Source organism: Plecotus auritus, assembly GCF_963455305.1.
Source record: "Plecotus auritus genome assembly, chromosome: 1".
In the NCBI taxonomy this organism is placed as follows: domain Eukaryota; kingdom Metazoa; phylum Chordata; class Mammalia; order Chiroptera; family Vespertilionidae; genus Plecotus; species Plecotus auritus.
The window spans coordinates 238,990,801-239,003,451 of record NC_137770.1 but is presented as its reverse complement, the minus strand read 5'-3'; the positions used below and the strand labels follow the sequence as shown (position 1 = coordinate 239,003,451).

General features: G+C 35.3%; 1 protein-coding gene across 5 annotated transcripts in view; it reads right to left on the bottom strand.

The window, feature by feature from the left end:
• The window catches only part of LCORL (ligand dependent nuclear receptor corepressor like), a gene marked incomplete at its 3' end in the record, with an annotated part of 420,506 nt that overhangs the window by 371,218 nt on the left and 36,637 nt on the right, over positions 1–12,651 (bottom strand). For 4 of the 5 annotated variants that reach the window (XM_080660329.1, XM_080660332.1, XM_080660331.1 and 1 more), the window contains exons 2-4: positions 11,996–12,061; positions 3,748–3,827; positions 2,710–2,839 (exon numbers count right to left, since the gene is read on the bottom strand). In XM_080660329.1, coding sequence (XP_080516455.1) covers positions 2,710–2,839; positions 3,748–3,827; positions 11,996–12,061 — 276 coding nt within the window. The remainder of the gene's footprint in view (positions 1–2,709; positions 2,840–3,747; positions 3,828–11,995; positions 12,062–12,651) is intronic. The other variant, XM_080660330.1, reaches the window with a different exon arrangement.

Below are 12,651 nucleotides of genomic sequence, written 5' to 3'. Positions count from 1 at the left end.
AGCACAACAATAGCTGTCTGGTGTGAATGAATCAAAATTACACCTATTTTTTTTTTTTGTCAGATTGACAAAAAAATATTTTATTTTATATAAATGTTTGTTGCAGGATTTTAGTCATTAGTTTATGTGTGCCATGAGATGAAAAAGGTTGAAAATCATTACTATTAAGGGAACTAATCACTAAACCTATTCAGTTCATATAAAGGAAAAATGGAAACCCATGAGAAATATAGAGTATTTCTCATAGGTCCTCTCTGTAGTCTAACTAATTCAATTAAAAGAATTCTAGTCCTAGGCTGCTAAGTAGCAGAGAATAGGGTTTCTCTACTTAGTGCTTAAAAGGATCTAGATGCTCCTCACACAGGACATCTTATACCTTTTAAAATTTATTCTTGAGGACTCACATATTCATAACACAGAACTAAAAGACACTTAACTTCTCTGTACTTCATTGTCTCTACCTGTTAAAAAGATAACAGTACCTACCTCTTAACATGGTTTAACTAAATGAGATAAGGTACAAAATGGGCTTAGTGCTCAATCATAATTGATGACATCAATCATCATTATCCTGAGTTGTGAGTTCTTAATAATAATAGCATATAATTATCATCATCATCATCCCCAAAACCACTGTTAGAAAAGATAATAAGCAAGCTACAATAAGGATATTAACTGATTTCTTACATTTTGGCAAGATGATCAACATGCATATGTTCCTCAAACTAGTAACAGATTTAAAGTGTCAGTAACACTAATGTTATTAATATCCAGTAACTAAAATGTTCAAGTTTGGGAAATTTACAGGAATCAAATAAAAACTTAACCAGTAAGATGTGCTATCAACATATTATTTGTTACTCCAAAGACTCAGAAGTACTTACTGTCTTTTAAACACATTTTTTGGCCTTTTATTTCAAAGTAGAGTTAATAGAACAAACTAAACAAATGAAAATGTTGAGACTATTTACAAGATATTATTATTCTAGCCTAATCCTACTCAGAACATATTGGAAATCTCTAAAATGATTTTATTCAAAGAAAATTAAAAAACAATTGCCTGGCTCATGTGACTCAGTCTTTGAGCATCAACCCATGAACCAGGAGGTCATGGTTTGCTTCCCAACCAGGGCATATTCCCCAGGCTGTGGGCTCAATCCCCACGAGGGGGCATGTAGGAGGCAGCCGATCAATGATTCTCTCTCAACTTTCATATTTCTATCTCCCTCTCCCTTCCTATCTCTGAAATGAATACTAGTAAAAACATATTTAAAAAAACAACACAAAACAAAAACAACAAAAAACCCAAGTAAACAAACAGAAAAACTGTTACGTTTAATTAAATCTGGAAAGTTATGACGGATTACAAATAAAAAAATTAACAAATATAAGACCAAAAGTAAAGCATAAATACTAATAAGAATCTTTCATTTAAAAACTCTGTGATCCTTCAAAAACCTTGAAGAAAGCCAAAAATCCCCAAATGGAGAGGTCACTTAATATCTATGAATACTCACCCACTAGATCCAGATGCTTGAATCCACCAAAATAGTAACAAGTTTTTACTGATTACTATAATAGGGCAATGGAGCACAAGTTAACTCCACACTCTCCCAAATTAAAGGTTATTATTACTGATAATTCCAGCTACCATTACAAATTACTCAAAGGAAAAGGAGACTGAATAATGAGTTCCAAGGTGAGTGAAACTTACTGTGTGCATGTGTGTAAATGTGTGCATTTCCTCCAGTACTCTTAGTGATATAAATCTGAAAATATAATTCTTCTTGTAAGTGTAAATATATTGGCAGAATAAAATTTTTAAAACTAATGCTATAAAATTCTTAAAGAAAGCATGTAAACTATTTTTCATACTAGTTCAGATAGAAATTTGAGAAAATAATTTGTTGTTTAAAGACAATGCCAATTTCTCAACACAGTATGTCAGTAACACAAGAAAAGATTTTCAGTCCCCTGCATTAAAAAAAATATAATTCTTATGTTAGGCCTTTTAATATACTAGTGATTCTTCTAATCAGAAAATTCTCATATTTCAACACATAAAAGACTTCATTACACTTAAGATTAAACAAAATCCTGCTTTCTTAAAGGTGAGAACTGTTTTCAATATTATTGATTAAAACTTGAAAGTTAACAATTTAACAGAAAATATTTGATATTACCTAATTTCAAACAGGAGTAAAAGTAAAACAGGGTCAATACCTAGATAAAAAGACAGTAATGTTGTTCTCAATCTCTGGAAGTTGGGAGGTTAGAATTATCCCCCTCCCATCCTGTATTCCTCTACACCATGACTTACTATGTGGTAAAAATTAAGACACTCTACTACTATAGAAATGGCCAAGAACAAAAAATGGAAGGTCCTATATTTCTATATTTTCCCCAGGTAACGAAGATGTAAAAGTAACTTCTGCCTGATAATATATCTCAAGTAAAGTAATAAATGAAACAAGCCTCATTTGGTTTATACAGTCTAGAAACAGGAATTAAAAAGAACACTGACATTTTAATGTCAAGTAAGCATACTCATACTACCAAAGAAATAGCTGATAAATGCTATTAACTTATTCTAAAGATAGTTTTACAATGTAATATGTCTATCACTAAGCATGAAAGAACATTTGAAGACTTGAGAACAGCAACAGGATAAGGAAGACCAGAAGCATAAAAAATGTATACCAACATTACCTTTCTTTCGAAAGAGTGCATTTAGGTAATTTTCTGCTTGGCATTCAATCTTTTCAGTGTTGGACTGGCCCTGAGATGATAGTTCCTCTGTTGGTGTTGACTGTGAAGAATCAAGAGATGGTATACAATCCTAAAATTATATATAAAAAAAACACCAACATTAAAAAAATCACTTTTTAACTGTGGGATTCCATTAAAAATGGCAAAAAAATTAACTCTCTAAATGCTCATTTGTTCTATCTTTAAATATATCAAATTATATAGAGAATATTAAATTTGAAACAGGAGTCAGGAAAAAAGAAATTTAGCTCTGATAGAGGGCCAAATTAGCCTTATCCCTTAGCAAAACTATAATCAAAAAAGAGAGAAGAGCAGATAAGATATATTGCTGAATAATTTCACTATATAACATGCCAGCAATGAGAATTTTAGCAACAAAGCAATTATGTTTACCTACTAATCTAACCAAAATAGGTACCGGTTCTTGAGTTCTCATTTCCTCTCAGACCTCTCACAACAGTACATAAAGAATTAGGATCCCACCATACAAGAAGATGCTGCTTGTCTAGTTTATACCTGTTTACAGTAGACACTAATATTTAATAATTTACACAGGAGAAAATTATAATATCCAAAAGACTTCAAGAGAAAGAAAAAAGTTAAAACGTAGTACCACATTATCCTCCAACTACTGATTCCTAAGAAATCAGCCTGTAGGATGGTCTTAGACCAAACCAGGCCTCCAAGATCATCAGCCTTGTCTATGTAAATACAAAACAGATCTGAACTGATTTCATGAGTCAGGGAGCTATGAGAAAGAAATGTGAAATAAGCAAAAAAGATGAGTGGTTTGGGATTTTCACCTACTAGATAAGCTAAATGATAGACTTCTAACATGAGATTTCAATATTCTTCTCAATACCAAAATCAAGTATTTATATTCTACTATAAGTCACAAAATTTCAAAACAAATTAAGTTTAAAAATTGTTACAATTGTGCAAATAGTTTAGAAATAATTTCATAGCACTAAAACTTACACTGACTGCTTCTCTTTGTAGGTTACAAAATGAACATTTTTCATCCATAGACCAGTCAGTCAGTTCTTCTGGTTCACAGTCTTTAAAAGAGGGAAAAATATTCATTAAATACACTAACTTTATTAAAACAAATAAAAATACCACTCTCCAGAGCAATGGCTCATATAAAAAATACCTAACTACTAACAGTAAGGGGAGAACACCTAAATTAAATGGTGACATCTAGAAAGAAAGAAACAGAGAAGGCTGTAAGGAGAATATTTTTGCACTATTATGGGACAAAGTAACAAGAACAACGAGCTGGTTATAAATTAATTTTCTAACAACAGGGTTCATCTAGCCTTCTGAAAGACTCAATTTATCATTGCCTATTAATTTTTTATTTTCACTCTGAAATAAATCAGAACAGAGAGATATGGGGGGAAAGGAATAAATTTTGCATATTATGAAAGACAACATAAAACGGAGAAATGAAGTAAAGTACCAGAAAAGCCCACAGATTTGAGAACATGGAATGCTGTCCAAGAAAAAAGTAGAAATCCACAGCTAAAAAGTCAGACCAGATTTTATTACATTGTTTAAAGGCTTTGTTGCAAGAGTTAGAGCAAAAACCAGGTAAACAAGTTATATTATTCAACATACAACATGACTTTTTTCAGAAGAATGTTCCTTATAATTCAACTACTGTAATATAGAGTATTAGTGGAAAACAAACATTTTGTAATGAAAGATTTTCTGAAGAGATAACATTGTCATCCCAACTATACTTGTGATTTTTGAAACTTACTCCCAGTAACAGAACTTCCCCCACCCCTGCCAATTTCTTTTCCCAAGTAAATTCATATGTAGAGCCTCAAACCATAAAGCAACCATTATCAATCTGAGGCAGTTACACTAGGACTAATTTGAAAAGCACTGGTGTACCATAGTAATTTACTCTCATACTTTTGAAATACATAATGAAGTTGAATGTTTCTGGTAAACTACACAGAAAATACCCTTATCTGTTTTTGAAGTGATTATGAGTAAAATTTAGTTAGAACCAGCCCTTAGGATACTCTTGCATCAATCCAAACATACATTTGAAGATAATACATAGAAGGTAATATAATTTTTGGAATATAATTTATAGTGATAGCTTCCTTTGATTTTTGGCAGTGGTCCAGAAATATTCCTGATATTTATCTGGACTTGGAAAAGGCAGCAAATAGGAACATAAGATCCAGTACAGAATAAAGGAAAGATAACTGTATTTGAAGTCTATGAAAATCTAGGATTTGAACTTACTAGCTCTAACTAGTCTAGCCATAAAGTTGTTTTTTTTTTTTTTTAATTTCCACACCTATAAAATAAGGATCCCACCATCACTTAACTTATTTGTGGATCAAATGAAAAAAAAAATAAAAAGTGAAATACTTTATAAACTACAATCATCATGCAAAAGCTATTAGCAAGGTAGAATTACCAGTCTATAATAACTCCTGTACTATCACACTTATATTTAATAAGGTTAGTTTGCAGAAGGCAGATAATTTTAATTTAATATCTGCTTAAGATATTAAGCATGCTTTTGTAAACAACCTGACAAATCAAAAAGTTTATGCAATCTATACAATTAAAAATCCAGAAGTGTAGCTATATATATTTATAATTTTTTCAACCTTTCACTCTGTCACTGGAACAGAATCACACATTCATTCTCACTCTTGAATGCAGGATCATGTGGTGTCTTACTAGGGGGCCAGAGCTCTCTGACCAATGGGATGAATATGGAGAAGTGACAGTATACCATTTCAAACAGAGGAATAAGAATGCATGGAGAGTTCCCCCAGTTCTCCTGAGCTTCCACCATCCAACGTGTGAAGAACTTGCTTCATATAATCATTACTCCTTTACTCTGTGACCTGTAGTCATGAGGTGATGTGATCCCCATCCACAGCCTGGAGTTCAGTGAATCTGATCACGCATAAGCATGAAACAGATTTTGGAGCTGTTTGTTATGCAACTTTAGTGAAGCAAAAACTTGACTCATGTGCTAAGCAGAAGATAATTTTGATAAATCAATAAAATCGAAACTGCTTTTTTATTATAACTGCATGAACAGGGAATATGAAAGCAATCAGCATTGTGATTTTTGAAAAACAGGTGGTAGGCTAGGGAAGGGGTACATCTGAAAAATCATTGTAAGGTTTCATGAAGTTTCAGTGATAAATATGTTGATTCAAAGGATAACTTTGGATTAATTAAAACCATTACCAGTTGTAAAATAAAATTGGGCATGCTGAGATTATCCTCATTTACTTCAGAAGTTCTTCAAGGAAATGTTAATTAAAATAAATGTCTACATAGTTAAATAAAAAGCAATGAATAGTCAACGATTATATAAATGCCAGTAAATTTTGCTGGGTTCAAAAAATCTATGACTTTACAAATATTTAAAAACTAGTGACCTGGTGCACGAAATTCGTGCACATTAAAAGGAGATTAATTAGAGGAAATAATTTAATATTGCTATTTGCCCTTTCTCTATAATAGAAGTGTCAGAGATGAAAGAAAATTAGTAAAATGTATATGAAAACCTTCCTCCTGTCAGAGTCTGGGGCACACTATGGGACCCAGAGTCAAGTCCCCACCCACCCACATGCACCTCAAAATTGCGTGAGACCCAGACCTGGCCACTCCGCCCCCACATTGGGCTAGATCCAGACCTGGCCAGTCTCACCCTTGTCAAGCCCCCGGGCAGGGGGCACAGCCTCAGTTCCCCTGGCCCAGCACTGGGAGGGGGGCACAGCCTCAGGTCCCCCGTCAAGCCCCACTGGGCGGGGACGCGGCCTGAGTTCCCCGGAACCAGCACTGGTGGTGCACCTTGAGGTCCCCCATCAAGCCCCGCTGGGCGGGGGGCGTGGCCTCAGGTCCCCTGGCCTGGCACTGGGGCGGGGGTGCGGCCTGAGGTCCCCCAGCCTGATGCCAGGGCAGGGTGCGTGGCCTGAGGTCCCCTGTCAAGCCCTGCAGGGTGGGGTGCGCGGCCTGAGGTCCCCTGTCAAGCCCTGCGGGGTGGGGTGCGCAGCCTGAGGTCCCCTGTCAAGCCCTGCGGGGTGGGGGGCGCAGCCTGAGGTCCCCTGTCAAGCCCTGCGGGGTGGGGGGCGCGGCCGGAGATCCCCTGTCAAGCCCTTCTGGGTGGGGGCGCAGCCTGAGGTCCCCTGTCAAGCCCTGCTGGGTGGGGGGCACGGCCTGAGGTCCCCTGTCAAGCCCCACTAGGGCGTAGCCTCAGGTCCCTGCTGATTGCTCGTTAAGACTCCTTATGGGAACTTGGCCTCAGCTGTGGGTGCAGCCATCTTTGTGATGGAGTGATGTTCAATTAGCATATTCACTCTTTATTAGCTAGGATTACTCTTCCTCCAGCAACTTTTGATTTTTGAGTCCAAATAAATGATGGTAGGATTATATATATGTGTATGTGTGGTGTGTGTGTGTGTATAAACAGATTTTGAAAAATCAACTGTAGGCCCAATTTCTCCCTCTGTACAGGTTGTCTTTTTATGTCCTAAAAATTAAATAAGAACTAAATAGAAACAGAACATAATCATTTTCTCTCTCAAATACACTTTGACAATGAATCAGATACCTTCTTTAAAATAAGTTGTCTCTCATTTTGAAATTTTAATACATGATTGTATAAGTTCAAAAGTGTCAAATAGTGTACTTTACAGGAACAACCTTATTAATGTCATGCCCTAGCCTGTTTGTTCAGTGGATATAGCGTTGGCCTTCAGACTGAAGGGTCCCAGGTTCGATTCCAGTCAAGGGCACATGCCCAGGCTGTGGGTTCTATCCCCAGTAGGGGGCGTGCAGGAGGCAGCCAATCAACGATTCTCTTTCATCATTGATGTTTCTACCTCTCTCTCCCTTCTCCCTTCTCGGAAATCAATAAAAATGTATATTTTTAAAAAGGGCAATGTCATAATGAAAACTGATAGTAAATGAATGACCATCCTTTCCACTGTGGGCAAGTACTCTTGTAGTCAGTTTCCCTCCAATCATTTAACCCCGTGGTCGGCAAACTGCGGCTCGCGAGCCACATGTGGCTCTTTGGCCCCCTGAGTGTGGCTCTTCCACAAAATACCACGGCCTGGGCTAGTCTATTTTGAAGAAGTGGCGTTAGAAGAAGTTTAAGTTTAAAAAATTTGGCTCTCAAAAGAAATTTAAATCATTGTACTGTTAATATTTGGCTCTGTTGACTAATGAGTTTGCTGACCACTGATTTAACCTAATCTATCTTGGAAAGGTAACAGGCTTGGAAATTAGAAAACCTTGGTACTGAACCATGGGTTTTCCACATTCCAGATGTTGCCTTGGGCAAATTACTTTCTCTGAGCTTCAGTTTCCCTCTCTGTAAAATGATGATAATTGCAGCTTAAGGCTGTAGTAAAAATTAAATAAAAATATGCAAAACACCTAATAAGCCCTAATAAGATATTACTTTTACTTTATTTTAAATAATAACACATTTTGAATGTTTTTATTCTATTCAGTAGCCTTTAACCGTAAGAAATAAATGTGGAGTTCCCAAAGACAAAACCCAATGAAAAGTGAAAAAATAATACCGAACTAGATTTTTCATGAAGGTCATGAAAAAGTGATTATCACTATGTTGATTTTGAGGTAAGATACTGAAGAGTGGGCAATTTTAAAATAATTTTCCAAGGGGTTGGGAGGAGGAGGTTGTAAAGGGGGGAAATAGGAGATATCTGTAATACTACCATTAATAAAAATATCTTTAAAAAAGAATTTAAATAATTTAGCCTGTAAAAAATAGTAAGATAAAATAAAATAATTTTCCATTATGAAACTACATATTAACTATATTGAAAAGTTCAAAGAAAAACTATTCTTAATCCCATCAGCCAGAGATAATGATTAATGCTTACAATATATCCTTCCAACTTATCTATGCCTTTTTAAAAATTAGAATCAGCTGATTATTTGAGAATCAATAAAATTGGGGATAAATCTCTAGCCAGAATAACCAAGAAAAAAAAAAAAAAGAGAAAACAATGGAAAGTAAATGATGGGCCATCACTATTGGTCCTATGCGTATTAAAAGAATATTGTGAACAACATTAGTTGCCCACAAATTTTATAACTTTAGATGAAATGGATAAATTTCTTAAAAGACACAATCTACCAAATTGCACACAAGAAAAAATAAAGAAGCTCAACAAGCCATTTCTATTAAAAATTTAAAATCAATAATGAATAACCTCCCAAAACAGAAAGCACCAGCCCAGATGGTTTCTCTACAATCTGCTCCAGAAAAAAGAAATATTTCTTCACTTATTCTGATTCCATCATTACCCAAATAGCAAAACCTGTCTGAATAGATACCTCAACCAAGAAGATATGCAGAGAACAAATTAAGCAAATGAAAAGGCACTCAACATCATATTCCATTAGAGAATTGCAAATTAAGACAAGAAACCACTACACACCTAATAGTATGGTTAAAGTCCAATACACTGACAACATAAAATGCTGGTGAGGATGCAGAACTAAAAGAAATGGTGGGAACGCAAAATATTATGGCCACTTTCGAAGATAGTCTGGCAGTTTCTTCCAAACCTAACCAAAGTCTTCCCAATGCCATGGTGCTCCTCAGTATTTACTCAAATGAGGTGAAAAGATGTCCACACAGAAACCTGCACACAAATGTTTATAGCTGCTTTATTCATAATTGCCAAAATTTGAAAGTGACCAAGATGTCTTTCAAAAGGATAAACGAATCAAGCAAACTGTGGCACATCTATATAAGGCAGTATTATCCTATCTAATAAAGAGGGAATATGCTAATTGACCATCATGCCCTCACAAAGATGCCAGTGCCCACAGCCAATAAGGAGGGAATATGCTAATTGACTGCCATACCATCAAAGATGTCGGCGCCCACACCAACATGATGGTGGCGCCCAGTCCCCTCAGCCCCGCAGGGGCGCCTGCCTCCAGAGTCCCACAGTCCCCTCAGCCCCCAGCCTCCCAGGGCCGGCCCGAGGTGCAGGCAAGCCTCGGATGTCGGCTGCCCATCCTGTGGGGCAGACTCCTCGCAGGCGCCCAGCAACTGGCACCTGAGTGCCCACTGCCAGCGCTGCGTCACCAATGCCCACCATGTTCCGCACCGCCTCCTGGTGGTCAGCACACATCATAGCGAGCGATCGAATGACCACGGGAGGGGACAATTTTCATATTAGGCTTTTATTACATAGGATTAGTGCAATCATACTTAAGCAACTTTAATTAGAAGTCTTTTTAAAAAAAGAAAAAAGAATTTTCCTATGAAATTTGGAAAAAAGCTAGAACATTAGGGATGAGAAAGGGCAATGAAATTATGTGCCTATATAAGAGAAAAAGATTGAGTTCCAAAGCTTAGCTAATTTTATAAATATACTACCAAAAAAAAAAAAAAAAGCACAAAAGTGGAGATAAATTACAAAATCTATTGGAATTAAAAAAATAAATGGAATAAGATATACAGCAATGGGGTATGAAATTAACTAATTAGTTAAATTTGTTATAATAGATCCACAATGTAATACTGTGCAGCGATTTAGAATAATGATCAAGAACTTTATATACCCAAATGATATACTAGTGAACAAACATAGTAGGTACAAAAACTATATACTATATGTACAGTATATACTACTTTAATAAATCAATAAATACATACAAACATATTTTAAACTTATATATAAAAATGTTAAAGGTTATCTGTGGGGCATGGGCTAATTTTTTACTTTTGGGCTCATTCACATTTTCTAATTTCCTAAAATAAACATGTGTTACTTGTACACAAAATAATAGTCAAAAAATAAAATATGGGTATTTATTTCCTTAGAACATTCTGCCCTTTGTATAGTAACTAATTTCTGAAGGAGCATAAATACATACATATATTCATAACTATATATGTAAATAATTGAAAGCAAGAGGCTAAAAATCACAAGCTGGACTTTGGGTTATCAGAAAGCAATTAAGTATAATGCTGCCTTCTGACATGAATGAAAAACAGCAGGCTGAAGAAATACCAAGCATAGGTTAAACTCTTATTTCTTTAGATTTTTCCTTTATTTATAAGCTCAGAAAGAAAGGTGGAACTATAATTAGTTAGTTTTGCTTGTAAGTATAACAGGTAAAAATATTTAATTTAGTGTTAAGCTATGACACAGTGAGAGATGTTGAAAGTTTAAAAGATAGAAGATAAAAATCTTAGCCATAAGAAAGATAAAACATTGGAACGGGTATATTTTGGAGTCTTGGTCCTTATTGTCATGTTCTACATGGATATCATTCATCTGACTGAAGATGGGTGGTTGGGACAAATGATCTTGCATAGATACTGTCAGCTCTATGATTTTAGCTCAATAATCCTCCTCAACATTAACGAAGAATGAGCAGAAAACTTCTGACTACTCAACTTTCACTGTAACTACCTCAACGCAAAAGACTTACATACACAGAGAGAAGGGCCTTTAAGTCTATTAGATAGGACTTTGGTCTTAGTAGAATGGAAGGTAGCAGAGTAGGGCAGAAGGTAAAAGAGCATTAAAAAGTGACAAGATACAGAAATAATTCAATCAAAATCGAAGTAGAAAACCTATTCTAGCATTACCCATTTTGTAAATGAACTGTACTACAAAATTTCACATGCCTACAAAAATGCTCTCTCCTAGGGCTCTATGTTTCCAAGCTAGCAGTAAAACAGCTAAACTATGCTACTACAGCAATTATATCACAGATCAAAATCTTACACCAGGATTTATGCAACAACATGGAAGGGTGGGCTATAATAAATAGAGGAGGCTATACATTAATAGAAAACTCTGAACACATATGGCAGGATTCTCAGTGACAATCTGAGTTTTAGACTGCCTGTATCATAAGCAACAGGCAACTTGAACCCCTTTAAGTCCTCTTTAAGAATAAGTCAGGGAATGTAATGTATAAAATGACAAAAAACAAATTTTACCACTGAGCCAAAACAAGCTTCATTTTCAATTTTGATCAGTGTACTAAATTTTTTAAAGATTGTAACATCATTTAATAATAGGAATATTTGGATCACTTTATGTATTCATTTAAAATATTTTCTAATTAAACAATAACACAAACTCATGTTTAGTATAGTTAGTGTAGAACAACCATTTCTCATTTGTTAAATGGGACAGAAGGTTAAAATTTTGAAATAAAACGTTACCTTCAAATAAACTGAGGTCTCTTCGTAGCCGTGGTCCATAAAGCCCTTCTAAAATACTCTCAAAACCTGTGTTATTAAAGAAAGAAAAGAATATTAACTATGAAAGAAAGCTTAATTTTACAATAACAAAAAACCATAAACTCTATGGGAATCAGCAAATTTAACACTACTAGGTGTAATTTTTCCTATAGTTGAATTAATTTGAATTAGGCAATACATAACAGTCATACAATAATTATCAGAAATTACATGATTATAAAGAAATATTCAAATGTAAATATTCACTACTAAAACAGATAAACATTTTTGTCATTTAGAAATATTCCCAAGTTAAATTATTACAGGCAGATTTCTTCTGTAATAATTTTATAGAGAGGAGAATAACTAGAAAAGATGTATAATTCTGTTTATATCTGTAACAACATATATTAGCTTATAAAAAGTAGCACCTTTAACCTCAATTACCAAAATGAGTAAATGCGTGTCAATGGGGAGAAATTCTTGCTATGAAAAGTATGATGGCCCCGGCCAGGTGGCTCAGTTGGTTGGAGCATCGTCCAGGGAACCAAAAAAGGCTGCAGTTCAATTCCAGGTTGGGACACATAACTAGGTTGCAGGTTTGATCCCTGTGGTGGCACCTACGGGAGGCAATCAAT